The 15,240-nt window shown below is 45.9% G+C and overlaps 3 protein-coding genes across 3 annotated transcripts; all 3 read left to right on the forward strand.

Annotated features, from left to right (window-relative positions):
* Nucleotides 1–274: 274 nt before the first annotated feature.
* On the forward strand, nt 275–2,329 carry LOC117860581 (RNA-binding protein CP33, chloroplastic). Its single transcript, XM_034743902.2, has 4 exons — nt 275–618; nt 1,395–1,493; nt 1,590–1,889; nt 1,995–2,329. Exons 1-4 carry the CDS (start codon nt 313–315, stop codon nt 2,112–2,114), a joined length of 825 nt encoding a protein of 274 aa, XP_034599793.1. The 5' UTR covers nt 275–312; the 3' UTR covers nt 2,115–2,329.
* Nucleotides 2,330–3,720: 1,391 nt separating this feature from the next.
* LOC117860583 (uncharacterized) lies at nt 3,721–5,905 on the forward strand. Its single transcript, XM_034743905.2, has 5 exons — nt 3,721–3,885; nt 4,020–4,185; nt 4,348–4,455; nt 5,140–5,214; nt 5,457–5,905. Exons 2-5 carry the CDS (start codon nt 4,052–4,054, stop codon nt 5,686–5,688), a joined length of 549 nt encoding a protein of 182 aa, XP_034599796.1. The 5' UTR covers nt 3,721–3,885; nt 4,020–4,051; the 3' UTR covers nt 5,689–5,905.
* Nucleotides 5,906–8,387: 2,482 nt separating this feature from the next.
* LOC117859949 (uncharacterized) lies at nt 8,388–9,678 on the forward strand. The gene is made up of 2 exons (XM_034743152.2): nt 8,388–8,798; nt 8,919–9,678. The coding sequence occupies exons 1-2, from the start codon at nt 8,530–8,532 to the stop codon at nt 9,340–9,342; spliced, it is 693 nt and encodes a 230-aa protein (XP_034599043.1). The 5' UTR covers nt 8,388–8,529; the 3' UTR covers nt 9,343–9,678.
* The last annotated feature ends 5,562 nt before the right edge of the window (nt 9,679–15,240 follow it).

A 15,240-nucleotide genomic window follows, 5' to 3' on the forward strand; every position in this document is an offset into this window, starting at 1 on the left:
CCTGTAGTATGCAGACCAAGGAAGAAGGATATGAACTCTCATAACCAAAGGCTCAAGCTAACTTTTTTTTAGATGAAGGCTCAAGCTAACTTCTCAACGTTCCATCATGCTAAACCCAGGGCTGCCCAGTCCCTAGTGTCGTGTCACTGAAACGTCCGGCGACACGGGCAGGCACTTGGCGGGGACGCTGGCCGCGAACGTTTTCGGCGTCCGCTTGCCGAGGAGCTGGGATATTTTGCCGTGGCGGATAAAACCCAGCGAGGCCGCCCGCGCCACGGATATCTTCGCCGCCCGCTGCGTCGCGAGCTCGCCATGGCTCTCCCCCTCGCCCGCCTCCTCTTCCCCGCGCTCCCGGCATGCCAGTGCCAGCCACCGCTCAGCCTGCGCTTCCCCGAGCGCCACGTCGCTCCTGCCCCCGCACGTTCCCGCGGCCACCGCGGCGCCTTCGCTGCCCGTGCGGCCGCTAGTGCCCCTGCGGCCCCGGCCCCCGCGGCGCCGGAGGCGGAGGAGCAAGTGGGGCCAAGGACACGGCTCGTCGCGCAGAACATCCCGTGGGACTACACGGGCGACGACATGCGCGCGCTCTTCGAGAAGCACGGCTCCGTCGTCGGCGTGGAGGTAGGCATCTGCTTCAGTCCCCTCCCTCTCTTACCTATTCGAAGTTTTTGCTTCTTGATACAGCTCTGTAATAGTAGTAGCAGTAATCCTGTTAGACGGTGGATGCTGTCGAAAGCAGTGGCTGTCGGATTGAAGTATTAGTACTGTTGGAGTAGTTTGCAGTTGCTCAACTTATGTAGAGACAGAAAGACGACATGGCTTGATGAAGAAACTGAAATGCATTTGGTGTGTAATGGGCCTCACGATCCATTTTTGCTGTGCTCAAGTAGGTGCAATACAATAGTTGCAAGGCTTTGAATCTGAAGGAAAGCTCATTCTATGCTTGTGCGAATCTGGCTGCAAAATACAAACATGACGGCTAATTTAGAATTCTGCTACTAAAATGGGGACATAAGGAGGTTAGTGGAAGCAATATTCAGAGTTATTGTCAGGTTGTTGCAAACTCCGTCGGTATGCGCAGAGCTTAATTACTTGCAAGGTGCCCCTCCCTTTATTAACTTTGGAGCTAGTTATATTTTGTTAAAAAAAATATTTGGGTTAGTCTTATATGATTTCAAAGTCTTGTATTTGGATCCTTGAATAATGGTTTAGTGCTACCATATTACTTTCTACTGCTCATGGAACAATGACTTAACTACTTACGAGAAAGTATTCTTGTTTTCATGGCCGGCCGCTCATTAATCCATTTCACAATGGGTGTTTGCTAAAATTACTCAGCTCTATACAAAGACAGCCATGACCAAGTTAGTGATTATTTTTCTTACTTGATTTCCTAGCTTTCAATGTACAATGCCAGTAAAAACAGAGGGTTGGCGTTTGTAACCATGGGTTCAGAAGAGGAGGCTCTTGCAGCTCTCAACAATCTCAATTCAACTGTAAGTTTAAGTATCGCATAAAGTATAGCTCACTCTCAGACTCACCCTGCTTACTTACATCATTGTTTGTTTCCCTCCATCCTCATTTTGATGTAGACTTTAGATGATAGAAAGATCAAGGTGGACTTTGCGAGACCTAGAAAGAAGCAACCTAAGCAAGTTAAGCAACCTGTTGTGGTATCAGATAGCACGGAAAAGTATATTCTGTTTGTCGGAAATTTGACATGGAGAGTCAGAAATCGTCACCTTCGCGAACTATTTGCCTCGGCCCCAGGTGTCCTATCAGCTGAAGTTATCTTTCATACCACTACGCCAAGGCGATCTGCTGGTTATGCATTTGTTTCTTTTTCTTCAAAAGAGGCTGCAGAGGCTGCCATATCTTCTTTAAATGGACAGGTAAATATTCATGGATTGTACCATGTACACGTATGTACTAGTTTGTTTGTTATTAAAATTCTACTCCATAGCAGCGGTTAATTTGACCTATGATTATTATTGCAGAAATTGATGGGACGACCCATTAATGTGATGTTCAAAGAAGAAAGTGCTAAAAAGAATGAATCTTCTGTCCCAAAGGAAGAGGAGGCCGAGGAGGAATCATCTGAGCAGAGTGATAGCTAAACACTAACTTTTCAGAGAATCAAGAAAAGTGAAATGAATTGATCTGTGGTTACATATATTCTGACCCATGGACATGGTATTTATTTTTCAGCAGTAGTTATATCTTTTGTTTTATTTATCTCTATTTATTCCATGTACATATTGGTTTACCAAGATTGGAAGTTGTTTTCCATGTGAGAAATGAAACAGCCTCCTTAACATGTTATTGTTGATTACATGTCTGTTTATTTATGCCGAACCTACAACTATTTGCCCACTACTGGTTATTCTTTCATGATATAACCTAGCAGAATCATGTCATAAATCGTTGTACTGCCCCTTCTGACTGTGATCTTTGCATCTTTGCAAGTGTTAATGGCAGTAGAATTTTCTTACTTCTCAAGGTAGTATGTATGTAGTTGTGGCATCACTACGGTTGTTTGTTTTTATGACTGGATGTGGAGGTGATGACAGCATCAATTTATATATATTGGCTTGTTAGCCAGCGCTACATGGGTGACACTTCTTTCTCGTAAGGATGCCATATTGCCGCTCCGTTTTGCTGATTCAGGACTCATGAATTGTGAAATACTCCCAATATTTCATTAACTTTTCTAAATACATAGATATCTAAAAAAACTAAAACGATCTACATTTTGGAACAGATGAAGTACGTGCTGTGTAAGTTCTCCAGTTGATATCTGTGACATTTGGAGGTCAAGAATGCTGGGAGCGCGTAAATATCATATCTGTGGTCTCTGTAAGCTATCGGTAGTAGTTAACTGCAAACTAAACATGAGCGTGAAGGAGCTCTCACGCAAACGGCTGACGTACTTGACCGTGGTTTTTGTCTGAGATGAAATATTATTTGGAACCACGTAACCAGATAGAAATTTGGCCGGTCAGAAATGCTGTTCTCAAGTTGAACCTGCTATCTTCCAGGTTAGGCTTTATTCGGTTAATCCCCTTCCCCAGGGGATTGAGGGGGGATCGGGGAGAATTGAGGAGGATTTTGACGTGCACGGGATTTATCTCTTCCAATCCTCTTCAATTCTTTTTCAAACCGAACAAGTTCTTAATGGGATTTGAAGATTTGGGGATTAAGTTCATGATTTAGGCATTCAGATTGAGATCAAATAGATCTCAACTTATTAAGGTCTATATTGCTGGCGGCTTCAAGAAGTTATTTTTTATTTCTATACAGTAGTATGAAAAGAAAAATATTTGGATAATCTTTCCTTAAAAAATATTTGAATAATTCTAAAAATGCATTTAAATAATTAAGAATTGGACCAAGCCTTACACTAGGAAAGTGTCCATTTAACCCCAAACTATCAACAAAGTTTAATTTAATGCACGCAGCTGGCATGCTGTCACATAGCCATATTGGATAGCTAGAGTGGCGCCATGAGGTTAAAACTATATAAAACCATCTAAATAGAAAATTTGAACGGTTTTAAAAGGTTGGAGGCGTAAAAATCTGGTAATCAATTAGAGATGAGAAATGGGACTTCTTCGACTTTTTTCCCCATATAAAAAACCTCACTATCTTGTTCTTGTGCCCCACCCTGTTCTGATGTTCTCTGGTTTGGGACCACCCCGTTCTTGGGTCCACTTCACAGAGCACGCAGGGGGACGGGGCGCGCAGGCCGGATGGTCGCACGGGCACGGTCATACTTCCCGTCTCTCTCTCTCTCTCTCTCTCTCGGGCCGACGATAGGTCGAGCGGCGCCGCCGCCCTTGGCTAGTTCTTCCTTCTTCGTCGGGCTGCTCGCGGGCGACGAGCCGGCAGGTATGCAGGCACATCTCCTTCCCTTCCTACTGTGTTAAATCTAATACCCAAAACCCTAATGTATGCTATTTCTATTTGTATTCGAATCTGACCATGAATCTCGATTTTTTTCGCAAAACATTATCGGGTACCAGGTCGGCAGGTCACACCTGGATTCAATTAAAAGATGAGGAAGCTCAAGTTCCACGAGCAGAAGCTACTCAAGAAGACAAATTTCTTGGAGTACAAGAGGGAGGGAGGCCACCGGGAGGCCCTCGTGACGCAGCGCTACCGCCTTGTCGAGAGGGACGATTACAAGAAGTAAGCTTGTATTCTAATTTCTATCCCAACCCTCCCATGCTTTTCCTGTTAAATCAGTTTTGCTATTTGTGCTGAATCAGTTGGAGGATTGCGCTATGTTGATCTTGAATCGAAGTGTTTGATGAAAAATACACTGACAAATTGTGATTGTTGTGCTGACAGGTACAATGGCATATGCTTAATGGTGCAAAAGCTCGTTAACATCATAAAGCAGATGGACCCAAGAGATCCTTTCAGAATAGAAATGACAGACATGCTGCTCGATAAACTGTAAGTTATTGTCACCACTTTTCTCCATTTGGTTGTGAGATGATATATCCATGCTTTTGTGAATTTTGAGCTGGACCATACAAATTACTGCCTTTAGCTGGGTATGGATTGTAGATTTCTTGTAGAATTACAAGGACGTTCACCTGTATGTAGTTTGTCAACGAAGGGCAGCACGCTATGTAGGACAACTAGACCATTGTTTCATTCACTACTTCAGACATATGGAGAAGATTAAATCGATGCATTGTCAATGTGTTGAGCTACCAGTGTATGAATACTGAATTTGCTGCAGTGTAAGTATAGCAAAACTTGCTTGGATAACCCTCTCTGAGATTGTGAGGTCTTCAGAGCATAAGGGCACCAAGGGAAAGTACTATTATCTCTGCCTATGATTGAACTCTCAACTTCTTGCATCTGCCATGGAGGTAATAGGCACAACCTATCATCTGTACTAGTGTTTTTTCCCTTGAGCATGACAATGGATATCTTTTGTTAGAAACCGTTATATCTCACTCCCAGGCTACCAGGCATGGATATCACTAAACTTGCTATGATACTATTTTTGGTTGAGCGTGTTTGTCGCTGATATCTCAACCTATTTCATTTGTGAAATCATGTAATGTTTGTCCGATTTGCCCATATCCTTATTTGTGTAGTAGTCTGATGGTTTGTCTTAAATTTCAGATATAATATGGGTGTAATTCCAACAAAAAAGAGCCTGTTAAAATGCGAGAATCTTTCAGCTAGCGCCTTCTGCAGGTATCTCTTTCACATGTGGCAATCATTTTCCGTTCAATCAGTGGGAGCTTTTCTGAAAGTTGTGTTTTGGTCAGCCATCCAATTTCACTTCAAGTTTTTTTTTTGGTTTGATTAAGGCCTATGTGTTTCAGAGTATGCCATGCAATTTTGGCTAACCACTTAGAGAACAATATTACACTGAATGGGAAACAGCATGGTATACTGCCTTCCACTTACCTTATTTCTTTGCTAAATCACTGTAGACGGAGACTGGCAACAGTTATGGTGAAGCTCAAGTTTGCAGAGCACCTTAAAGAGGCGGTAACATACATCGAGCAGGGGCATGTGCGTGTAGGTCCAGAGACAGTTACCGATCCAGCCTTCCTTGTGACCAGAAACATGGAGGACTTCATCACCTGGGTGGATTCCTCAAAGATCAAGAGGAAGGTCATGGAGTACAATGACGCATTGGATGATTATGATGCCATGTTTTGAGAGAATCATTCCGCGGAAATTTCTGTGTCCATCATTGTAATCTTGGCTACGCACATGTGGCATTTCCAGAACAAAAATCCGGATATTGTCTGTTGCAGGCTGCTTGCATTTGCATTGCAGACGTGATACAGTCTTGTAGCTGGTTGCTGACGCATTATGTCTGATGATGTAGCGTGCGATTGTCTTTTTTTTTTATTAAAGGGAGAGTTTTGTGCTACTGCTACGTTGTGCCTTCACGATGTTCATTCTGCAGTGCATTTGTGGTTGACTGCGTTGTTATACCCTGCCCCATTCAGCACAATTTCAGTTGGAAGTCGGAGTGCTCTAAAGTCCATGTGGATGTCGTTGAGGCACGAATTGGATGCCAATTGCAGATGAAACTTAAACAAAAACTCGCCACAGAGATCTCTCGGCTATGTTGATGGGGATTTGAGGTTAGGGATTTAGAGGGAGGGCCGGGAGAGGGAAAGTTGGCCCACGTGGCAGAGGAGACTAGTCTGGTCGAAGGTGACCGATTGGAAGGGTCAAGACGGAGACAACTTTTCCTAATGGTTTAGAGCAACTCCAAGAGTACTTCAAAAAAATTTTCTCCAAAATTATATATTGGGGGTTCTTCCAAAAAAAATTTTCCCAAAAACATATCAATCCACAGCAGATCGCTAATAAATAGTCCCTAATATTTTCAAACAGGCCACGTCATCATATTGGACCCATCAGAAGGGACGCGCGAGCGTGCGGGAATCAGGATTGGGGGAGGAATGCCAACGCTAAAATATACGCGGTGGTAGTCTGTTTTTAGCGTTGCTAAAAAATTGGGGAAGGTTTGGGTGGACTGTTGGAGCTCGTTTTTTCTCCTTTTTTCCCTAAAAAAATATTGGGGGTAAGATTAGCAGCCTCTTGGAGTTGCTCTTAGCAACATGGTGGGGCAGGAGTGCTAGCAGATTTGGCACTTGGCACTTTGGCAGTAGAGACATCGGAGATAAGAGGAGGGTTTTCTTCTTTTAGGCTAGGTTGGCAGCGAGGGTAGAAAAAACCAGGGAAGAATTCCCACGCTAGGGATTTTGATGGCAAATCAACTTCCCGGTGGGGATTTCTGATTTCCCGGGAGGATCTCCTTGCTGGTGTTTGGAAACCTTGGAGGACTTACTCGATCAGGCGGGGCGGAGGCGCGGCAGGTCGTCGGCGCCAAGCAGGCGGGAGGGTGATGGCGAAGGAGCGAGCGACTACGGCGGTGGCGTTCGACGGGGGAGACGGACGAGTCGGCGGTGACGGAGGAGCTGGGGGGAGGAGGAGATAGGGGGGCGGCGGGGGGAGACGCGCGAGATGGGAGACGGGCGAGACAAGGATGGGGACGGGCGTCCGATGCCTGAAGGCCGGGAGGTATTCCACGCGGAATATTAGGTTGAGACAGGCTAGACTCCCCCGCCTAGCAGGCTTCCAAATGCACCGGTAAATTAGCTCGTGAAAACTTTCCGCATGAACTTCCTCCGCGGGAAATAGGCCGGGAACTCGGTGGGGAAATGGATTGCTAAATAAGCTCTTAGAGGGTACGGGGTTAATGGGAACTGGGAAGCTTGCTCGCGACTTTGGCGTCAGGAGGAAGACCGAGGATGATCTGAGAAAGAAGGAAGAAGCAAAATAGCCCGAGTGTGGGTTGGACGGGTCAATAAGGAAATCCAGATATTTGTCTGTCTTCAATTCTATGCTTATCTGAGTTGACAAATCGCATTCATTCTTTAGAATCCGGCAGCTGTGCTCATCATTCATGTGATGCCGATATTTCGGTTGATCTGACGTGACAGACTTAGTACAGCCTACGTACGGCACTCGTATGCTCATCCTATCGAAATCTCAAATGGCCTCAACAAAAAAAGAATCGAATGCTCGAACGAACAAACCCACACAAAAGCGAAACGGAAACGCTAGGTCCCGTTTGGAGCCAACACCAAAAATTAATCCCTATCACATTAAATACTTAATAGTAATTAGAAGTATTAAATATATATTAATTACAAAATCAATTATATAAATGAAGGCTAATTCGTGAGACAAATCTATTAAACCTAATTAGTTTATGATTAGCACATATTACTGTAGCGTCGTATGGGCTAATCATGTATTAATTAGGCTTAATAGATTTGTTCCGTGAATTAACTACGATTTATATAATTAGTTTTATAATTAGCTCACATTTAGTCATTTTAATTAATATCAAATCTCCAATGTGACCCGTTAGAAAGTAGTTCACGGAGTGTGAGACGCGTTACGGCAGTTGACAAAATGCTCACCCAGAGATTCCTCCGCCGGTGTTCGTTTTCAACCGCCCCTATCGACGTGATTCCGTACTAATTTGTTCACTCGCGAACAAAGCGAGCGCCACTGTACGTAAAAACACTACCTGGACGTGCCGTCCAAAGCACAGCAACGAGCCAACGACGTCGTCTTAAAGAGCGAGGACGCCGAGGAGCAGCGGCGACCGTCGGGGCCGCGCCGGCCGAAAGCTCGGGCGAGCTCGCAGAAAAGAGACCAGCGGTGACGTCCGGCTCCCCTCGGCGCTCGGCAGACGCAAGCACGCGATACGCCACGCCACGGAGGAGGGAGACGGGGAGCTGGGCCTGATCGAATCCGGGGTCCTTTCGTGCCAGGCCGAACAAGCAACACACAGGATTCACACGAAAGACCCTCTCCTGTCTCCTCCTTGGCGAGTCGGTTGCTCCGCGGCCACGGTTTCAGTTCCTTCCTCGAGGAAGCCTCCGTTCCGTGCGCCACGCTCGAAGCAACCGCTCTCCCCCGTCCCCCCTGAACCTCACCAAACACCCACCCCCAGACCTCCCCCAACCGATGGAGGTGGACCCGGCGGCCGCGGCGGACGAGAGGGGGAAGAAGGGCGCGCCCGGCGGAGGCGGAGGCGGCGGGGGGCTGGAGTGGGAGCTGGAGAGGCAGTACGACTTCGAGCGGGAGATGATGCTGATGGCCGCCGCGGCGCCGGGCGCGGGGCCGCAGCAGAAGCCGAAGCAGCAGCGGCACCGGCCGTTCACCGCCGATCTGCTCCAGAACTGCGACCTGCCCCCTCCCGCCAAGCTCTTCGGCCCCGTCCCGACCCTGCAGAGGTGAGCGCGCGCGCCATCGTCTCTTGCTTTACTTCTCCCTCAGTCGCCGCGAGAAATCCCGCCCGTCGGGGATTGCATTGGTCGGACCTCACTGAGACCAGCGCCGTGTCTGGAAAAAAGGTTGGAGAGCGCGGCGGGGGCGGACCAGAAGGGCGACGCCATCGGCGGCGGCGGTGGGGGGAACAACAACGACAGCCTGATGCGGGCGCTGCGCCTGTCGCAGTCGCGCGCGCGGGAGGCGGAGGAGAAGCTGGCGGCCGCGGGGGCCAGCAACGGGGAGCTCGCGGCGCTGCTGGTGCGGGACTCGGTGGCGCTCTCCGCGCACCGCCGGTGGGTCATGATGCTGGAGGCCGAGAACTCCCTCCTCAGGGGAGGAGGAGGAGGCGCGGCACCCCGCGGCGCGGACCCGGACCGGGACGGCGACGGCGACGGCGACGCGCGGTGCGGCGGCGGTAGCGGCGGGTTGGCCGCGTGGTGGGTCGCGGTCGCGGTCTGCGTCGGCATCGCCGGCGTCGGGCTCGCGCTCGGCAGGTTCCTGTGCTGAACATCTGCGAACAATTATTCTCCCGGATTTTGTAAAGCGGAAACTGCGGATCGGAAGATCGAATTCACCTTATCCAGGTTAGAACAGTTCGTTGATACGGATGCACACGTTCTGTGGAAAATGGAAATATTACAGCTCGGTTACAAATTCTAGTCTGTGATTAGCGTTCCCTTGCTGCTGTAAATCGGGGAGTAAAAATATGAGCTGCAAAGAAGCGAGGGTAGTGTACATAGGATTGGACTAGAAGCTGCCGTATCCATCACTGCACGCTTTCATGGAAAGGAAAAGGAGAACAAATCTCATGGTCGGAATGGGGCATCCTTCAGGTTGTCTACACTTTGATGCCTGCCTTCAGGTTCCGGCGATTCTGCGATGATTTTGCTCTGGTCACTTTCAGAGGCTTATCTGCTTGTCTAACCCAAGCACAGGCAAATCGTAGCCGTACGGGGCAGAGTACAGTACAGACGCCACCGGGTATACTTGGACACTTGGTTACATTCTTGAGTCAATTCCCCATCAAAATTTATATAACTTCCCTCAGTGCCATAAAATTTTATGAAGGGAGGAAATCCCTTCAGTGCTATTGAAGTTAAGATTTATCCTAGTGCCATAGAATTTTATGAAATTTATAGAATTTAACCTCAATGGCACCAAAGGGATTTCATAAAATTCTATGGCGCTCAAGGAAGTCATATAAATTTTGATGGTAACGAGGAATTGACTCTACATTCTTATCATCATTATTATTGTGGGTTGGGGCGTAATCGTAATCCACGGAAAATCAGGATAGGGCTTGTCGGGTCCAATGTCTTTTCTCTCTCTTCCAAATAAAGCTCAAGTTTGACCATTAGTTCTACCAATATGAAAGATAATCTCTACTAAATATTAAAGTGCGGTTGTTTCTTCTAACCGTCGTGGTTGTTTTTGCAAAAAGAAGTCCCTCAACTTTTTCGTAATAAACTCGCAGTCCTTGGAATAGTTCTTGACGATTTTGCAAAAAAGTCCCTTTATCCACCCGTTCCCCTCCTCCTCCGGTCTCTTTCTGACTTTGCATGTGTGGTGCGTGCTGCCATGGGAGGTTGCGCGTGGGGGAGAAGAGAGGTCGACGCCAGCCCCCACACCATCCTCCGGCCGCGGGCGCCACCGCCTGCCGGCCCCTTCTCCCCTTTCTCCACTTTCTTCTTTACTCGTCAGCCCTTCCACCTCTTTCTCTCCACCTCACTAGTGCTCCATCTACCACTAGTGAAGGGCTTATGACGGTTGAGGTTGCATTAATGGGTGATGGTGTAGAAGCAGGATTGGGCTTGAAACATGGCCTCACTGATGTTTCTCAAGACGTTCCATGTGTATATTCTTTAAGAAGACTACTATGGTCTTCAAAAGCCAATGTGACATTTGGGTTCGTCCAAGTCTTTCTTCGTTTGTCCTCTCTTCTTTCACTGATTAAGCTTGGAGAAGCAAAGGATCAAAGTCAAACTCAAAGAGTTTGAATTGAACGAGTTTTTAGACTTGAATTGTCACACGAGAAAGGACCAAATGGTGCCATCATCAGACCAATTATTTGGGGCCATTTTCATTCAACTCTAAGTACAGCCCAGTGATCTCAGGCTATTGGCACAGTGGCCAATCCCGTGCCACTATCTATGATTGTGTTTGGGTGGTAATCAAGGCCACACCAATTTATCCGGTGCTGCTAGCATGCATCCAACAATCCGATGGTGTTGTTTTCTGCCGAATGGGGTGGCTATTAGTCAGCTGCAACACTCATGGCCTATATTTACATCTCCATGTCACTCAATTGAGCTTTCTTGACTCCTAGAATACTTATTGTGAGGGCTAGTTGGGGTGTTTAGGATTTATTAATTAAAGATTAAGCACCCATTATCTTTAGCGACTGTGCATCTGCTTGTAGGTCAAGTGAGATTCTTTGCGTGTTCCTTGCGTGCTCTGTTTGGAATCCGCAATCGGTTGGAAAATGGATATCCACTACAAGCATTTGGTCCTTGCGTGGATTAATGGGAGCTATACCCTTACGTGATTGTGATTGCTCCAACTAATCATCTCTTTCTGCAATTTACATTCTTAGAATTATCATGGCAGTATAGTGTTATAACTAGGTTGCAAAACTTTGTGCTGACTAAACTTTTCTAAGGTTAGGCAAAAGGATTATATTTTCAGGATAAAAATTTGTAGAAGCGTAATTCACCTCGCTCTTAGGTAGTTTGACCCTTCCATACAAAATTAACTCGAAGTAAACATGCATTGTGCCACCATGCATACCAAGTATTCGTGCATGCACAAGAGAATCATGAAAGAAAAAGTTTTCTTGAAGAAATCACACACCAATTAATGAGACCGATAAAGTATTTTAAATAATATGAATACTCTAGAATACTAAATTGTATTAGCTGCCACCTTGAATAAACTTATGCATTTTGGCTAAAACATTATAACATAGATGCACTAATCAATTTAATTGTAAGCACTCATTTTTTCTAAAAATATCAAATACTACTGCACTCATAATTCTTTGATAGTCGAAATTCAACATCTTAAGTGTTGTAGCTGACTAATACATATTTTAATTCTATTGCAGTAACTAAAAGTGTAGTCTAAGACCTAGAGTGAAATTTTCTAATAAAATATGGAAAAGAGCTTTGAATAAGAGCAAAAACAATGAGCACTAGAATTTAAATTTAATATACGGAGAAAAAATCTAGCAACTAACAAGATCTAATTTGAAAGCCAAAATTTAGATTGATTGAGTACGACACATGAGCTGCATCAAGAGCTGAAACAACTCAAGCTAAAATTTCTATTAAACATCTATCGAAGAAAAGTTTTGTTGCAATGCAAAGGGGAACAATGAATATGGATGGTAATAATTTGTAACCAAATTTATCAGAACTAAATAGAGTCTACACAGTATGTACATAGGTACTGACGCTAGAAAAGTAAATAAAAAGAAAATAAAGATAAGCTTGATTAGCCGGGTGGACTTTTAGTGCTTATGTCACCTAACATTCTATCTCATGCCAAAGCATGGGTTCGATGGACTAGTATTTGCTATGTAATAGGGAAAAAATGAATGACATGCATGTACATTTTTGCGAGTGACGTGTATGTACTTAGTACTATAGAAAATAGCATTGATGTATCAAGCATCGGTTTGGCTCTCAGTTGAGCACGAACCAAACATTTTTTTAACACCATCTTTACTTTGCCTAGACTCTCTAGATTCTCCTCCTTCAGATTTGTTTGGATAGAAGAGGATTGCAAGGGAAAGAAGGGGATTACATTTAAAATGAACTAATTTCCTCTTCAATCCCTCACATTCGAATTCAAATCCACTGGTGTCAAACAAAACTTCCTTATTACAGTGGTGAAAGGGTTTATAGAATCCACGGTGCCCATGCACTTTACTTCTCTGCTCCTATCCAAACGGGAGCAGGTCGTGGTCGTAGACGGGCCGGCCGGGGGTTGGTGGCACTGCCACTGTACCTACTCCCTCCCCCTTGCTATCTGCACTTGGACGCGACGCGCCTTCGCGGTCAAGCGACGGCGATGCCGCCATTGCCAGCCGCCAAAAAAACGACTCTCACCGATAGCAGACCGGAAGCCTGAACTTTCTAAGCCCGTATAGCACGGTATGCGGCCTGACATGGTTGCGCAAGCGTGCAAGCCATTGGACGACGAAAATTCAATCGTCTGCCTCTGCCCTGGTTTACTGTCAGGTAATCCGAAACAAACACACACAAACAAGCTACACAAATATGAGAAAAACGTTTGTTTGAGAAGTCGATCTGGTCCAGCTTTTGTATTTTAGTATAAATGGAGGCGTGAGGAGAAGCTGAACTGCTAGTTTCAGCTTATTTTAGCCATAGTCAGGATTTGACTGCCTGTGAGCTCCTGATAGCTTACCGTGTGTCCTCGGTGGTAGCTGCATTCTGGTCTCTGTTGAGATGTCCGACCGCGGCGTGGCGTCGCATTGACTTGAACGAAGATGTTGTGATGTTTCCGGGCCGGTGATAATCGCGTTCGCGTCTTCTTTATTTGCCTGTGATTTTCTCAGCCCTTGAACAGGTTTACGAGGCGCACAAAGTCACCACAAGCGATGGATATGTCGCCTACGCCTACCTTCAGCGAAAGATTTGCATTGAAATAAATTTTTTTAAAAAAATACAAAGACCCCATGTTGAGTAGAAATTCGAAACGTATGGGTATGTTCCACCCAAGAAATCCAATCAGCTGGGTTACGCTCGGCACGAACCTTTATATTTAACAACATGTTAATCATACTCCCCTTCCATTTTCAGATATTTGTGCAACGCATTAGGAAATTTCTTGTGTGTTTTTTTTTTTCAAAAATCACTAGGTCGCTTTTGAATTTAACTGGACGGTAATTTTGAAAATAGAGGGGGCAATAGCCTTGGGGACTAGTAAAAACAGAGGCGAAAAGGACTCATAAGTGAATACAACCATGATTGCCATGGATCTAATGGGCGGTATGGATACTCTACGTGTGAATGGAGTCTGAAGTCTGAACTGTCAATAAGATTTCTGCGTCGTTAAAAATAAGGATATCAGTTCATAGCAGCTTGCTTGTTCCTTTTCAACCTTCAATGCTGAGATGTTGCTCCAGCGCCAAGCCAGGGCTTAAATAAATTATTGGCACCCAGCAAACATTCCTGAAGTAGCAGTATACCTCATCACAAATTCCAATACAGGAAACTTACCTGCAACCTCACACCACAAAAATAAACTAAATTCTTCTCTGAAGTTCTTCCTTTTGAGAAATACTAGTCTTGTCTTCAATTATTACATGATCCCAATCCAGCTCCTGTACGTTTCAAAAAAAAAAATCCATCTCCTGATTGAGACGGAGCCTAACCTGCTCAACTCAACAGCAGCAGACGACGGGTCCGTAGGCACAGCTATCTGCAGTTCTGCACACCACACCCACCGCCTATGATGAAGCCAAGACGGCGTCGTCTTCCTCCTTTCGGTCAATGCATTAGGTGAAAAAGGAGGAGCAGATTTTACACACGCCGGACTGGTACTAGGCTATGGCTGGGCCTGCCTTGCTCTCCGGAATAAACCTGCCTATGATTAGGTCAGCGATTAGTTCGTAACATGCCACCTTGTAACGCGACGTCAAATCAAAGGTTTAACTATTTCCTTCGAGCTCCGGGAAGCTTTTGCCTCTACTGTACACTAGCCTTTTGACAAATGGTGAATCAGCAGGCACTGATCCTTCTTCTTCTTCTCCTTCTTTGATGGAGACATGTCAGGCAACAGGCTGCAATATACATGCTGAAATTGCAGAGAGGAAGGTAGCTGCTGCGCCACTACTGCGGTGACTATACAATACAATCCGTTAGTGGCTTCAAGCTTTGGCATCGGTTCTCTTCTCCTAACCACTCCATCGCGCTGCTCCCTTTCTTCAATCGATCGACACCTTCCGTTTAATCTGTGCTGGGTGTTTGGTGACAAAAGCACACGGAGGTCGATCTGGCAGGCCGTCTAGAAGTATTGAACCGTGAACAATCATTAGAAAACAGAGTCAGTGACTCGGTGTAAACGAAGTAGTTGAATGGATCGAGCTCCATGTATGGCCGGCCGGAAACGCGTGCATGGATGGGTCGATGCTGCGACAAGCGATAACCATCATTGACGACGACGACCCTCACCTACCATACACGATGGATCCATTCGGGGTTCGAAATGAAGGGGAGGAAAGCGACAGATTTTGCTAGCAGCTCCGGCGAACCAGCACGGAAAAGGCAGCGTCCCTGTCTTCGGCGATCCACTTCGCCGTTCGAGGGCAACTAGACAAGATGTTTTTCTTTAAGGGAATGATGCATGAGATCATCTTTTAATTTGCATTTTCCTGACTGC

This window comes from Setaria viridis, chromosome 6, assembly GCF_005286985.2.
Source record: "Setaria viridis chromosome 6, Setaria_viridis_v4.0, whole genome shotgun sequence".
Lineage (NCBI taxonomy): Eukaryota > Viridiplantae > Streptophyta > Magnoliopsida > Poales > Poaceae > Setaria > Setaria viridis.

What these genes read in the sequence shown, in the direction of transcription:
- LOC117860581 (XM_034743902.2), top strand. Translation starts at nt 313, where the DNA reads ATGGCTCTCCCCCTCGCCCGCCTCCTCTTCCCCGCGCTCCCGGCATGC. An exon ending in GCTCCGTCGTCGGCGTGGAG is followed by an intron (nt 619 to 1,394) that starts GTAGGCATCTGC and finishes TTGATTTCCTAG; the next exon opens with CTTTCAATGTACAATGCCAG. An exon ending in TCAACAATCTCAATTCAACT is followed by an intron (nt 1,494 to 1,589) that starts GTAAGTTTAAGT and finishes ATTTTGATGTAG; the next exon opens with ACTTTAGATGATAGAAAGAT.
- LOC117860583 (XM_034743905.2), top strand. Translation starts at nt 4,052, where the DNA reads ATGAGGAAGCTCAAGTTCCACGAGCAGAAGCTACTCAAGAAGACAAAT. An exon ending in GACATGCTGCTCGATAAACT is followed by an intron (nt 4,456 to 5,139) that starts GTAAGTTATTGT and finishes CTTAAATTTCAG; the next exon opens with ATATAATATGGGTGTAATTC. An exon ending in TCAGCTAGCGCCTTCTGCAG is followed by an intron (nt 5,215 to 5,456) that starts GTATCTCTTTCA and finishes AAATCACTGTAG; the next exon opens with ACGGAGACTGGCAACAGTTA.
- LOC117859949 (XM_034743152.2), top strand. Translation starts at nt 8,530, where the DNA reads ATGGAGGTGGACCCGGCGGCCGCGGCGGACGAGAGGGGGAAGAAGGGC. An exon ending in CCCGTCCCGACCCTGCAGAG is followed by an intron (nt 8,799 to 8,918) that starts GTGAGCGCGCGC and finishes TCTGGAAAAAAG; the next exon opens with GTTGGAGAGCGCGGCGGGGG.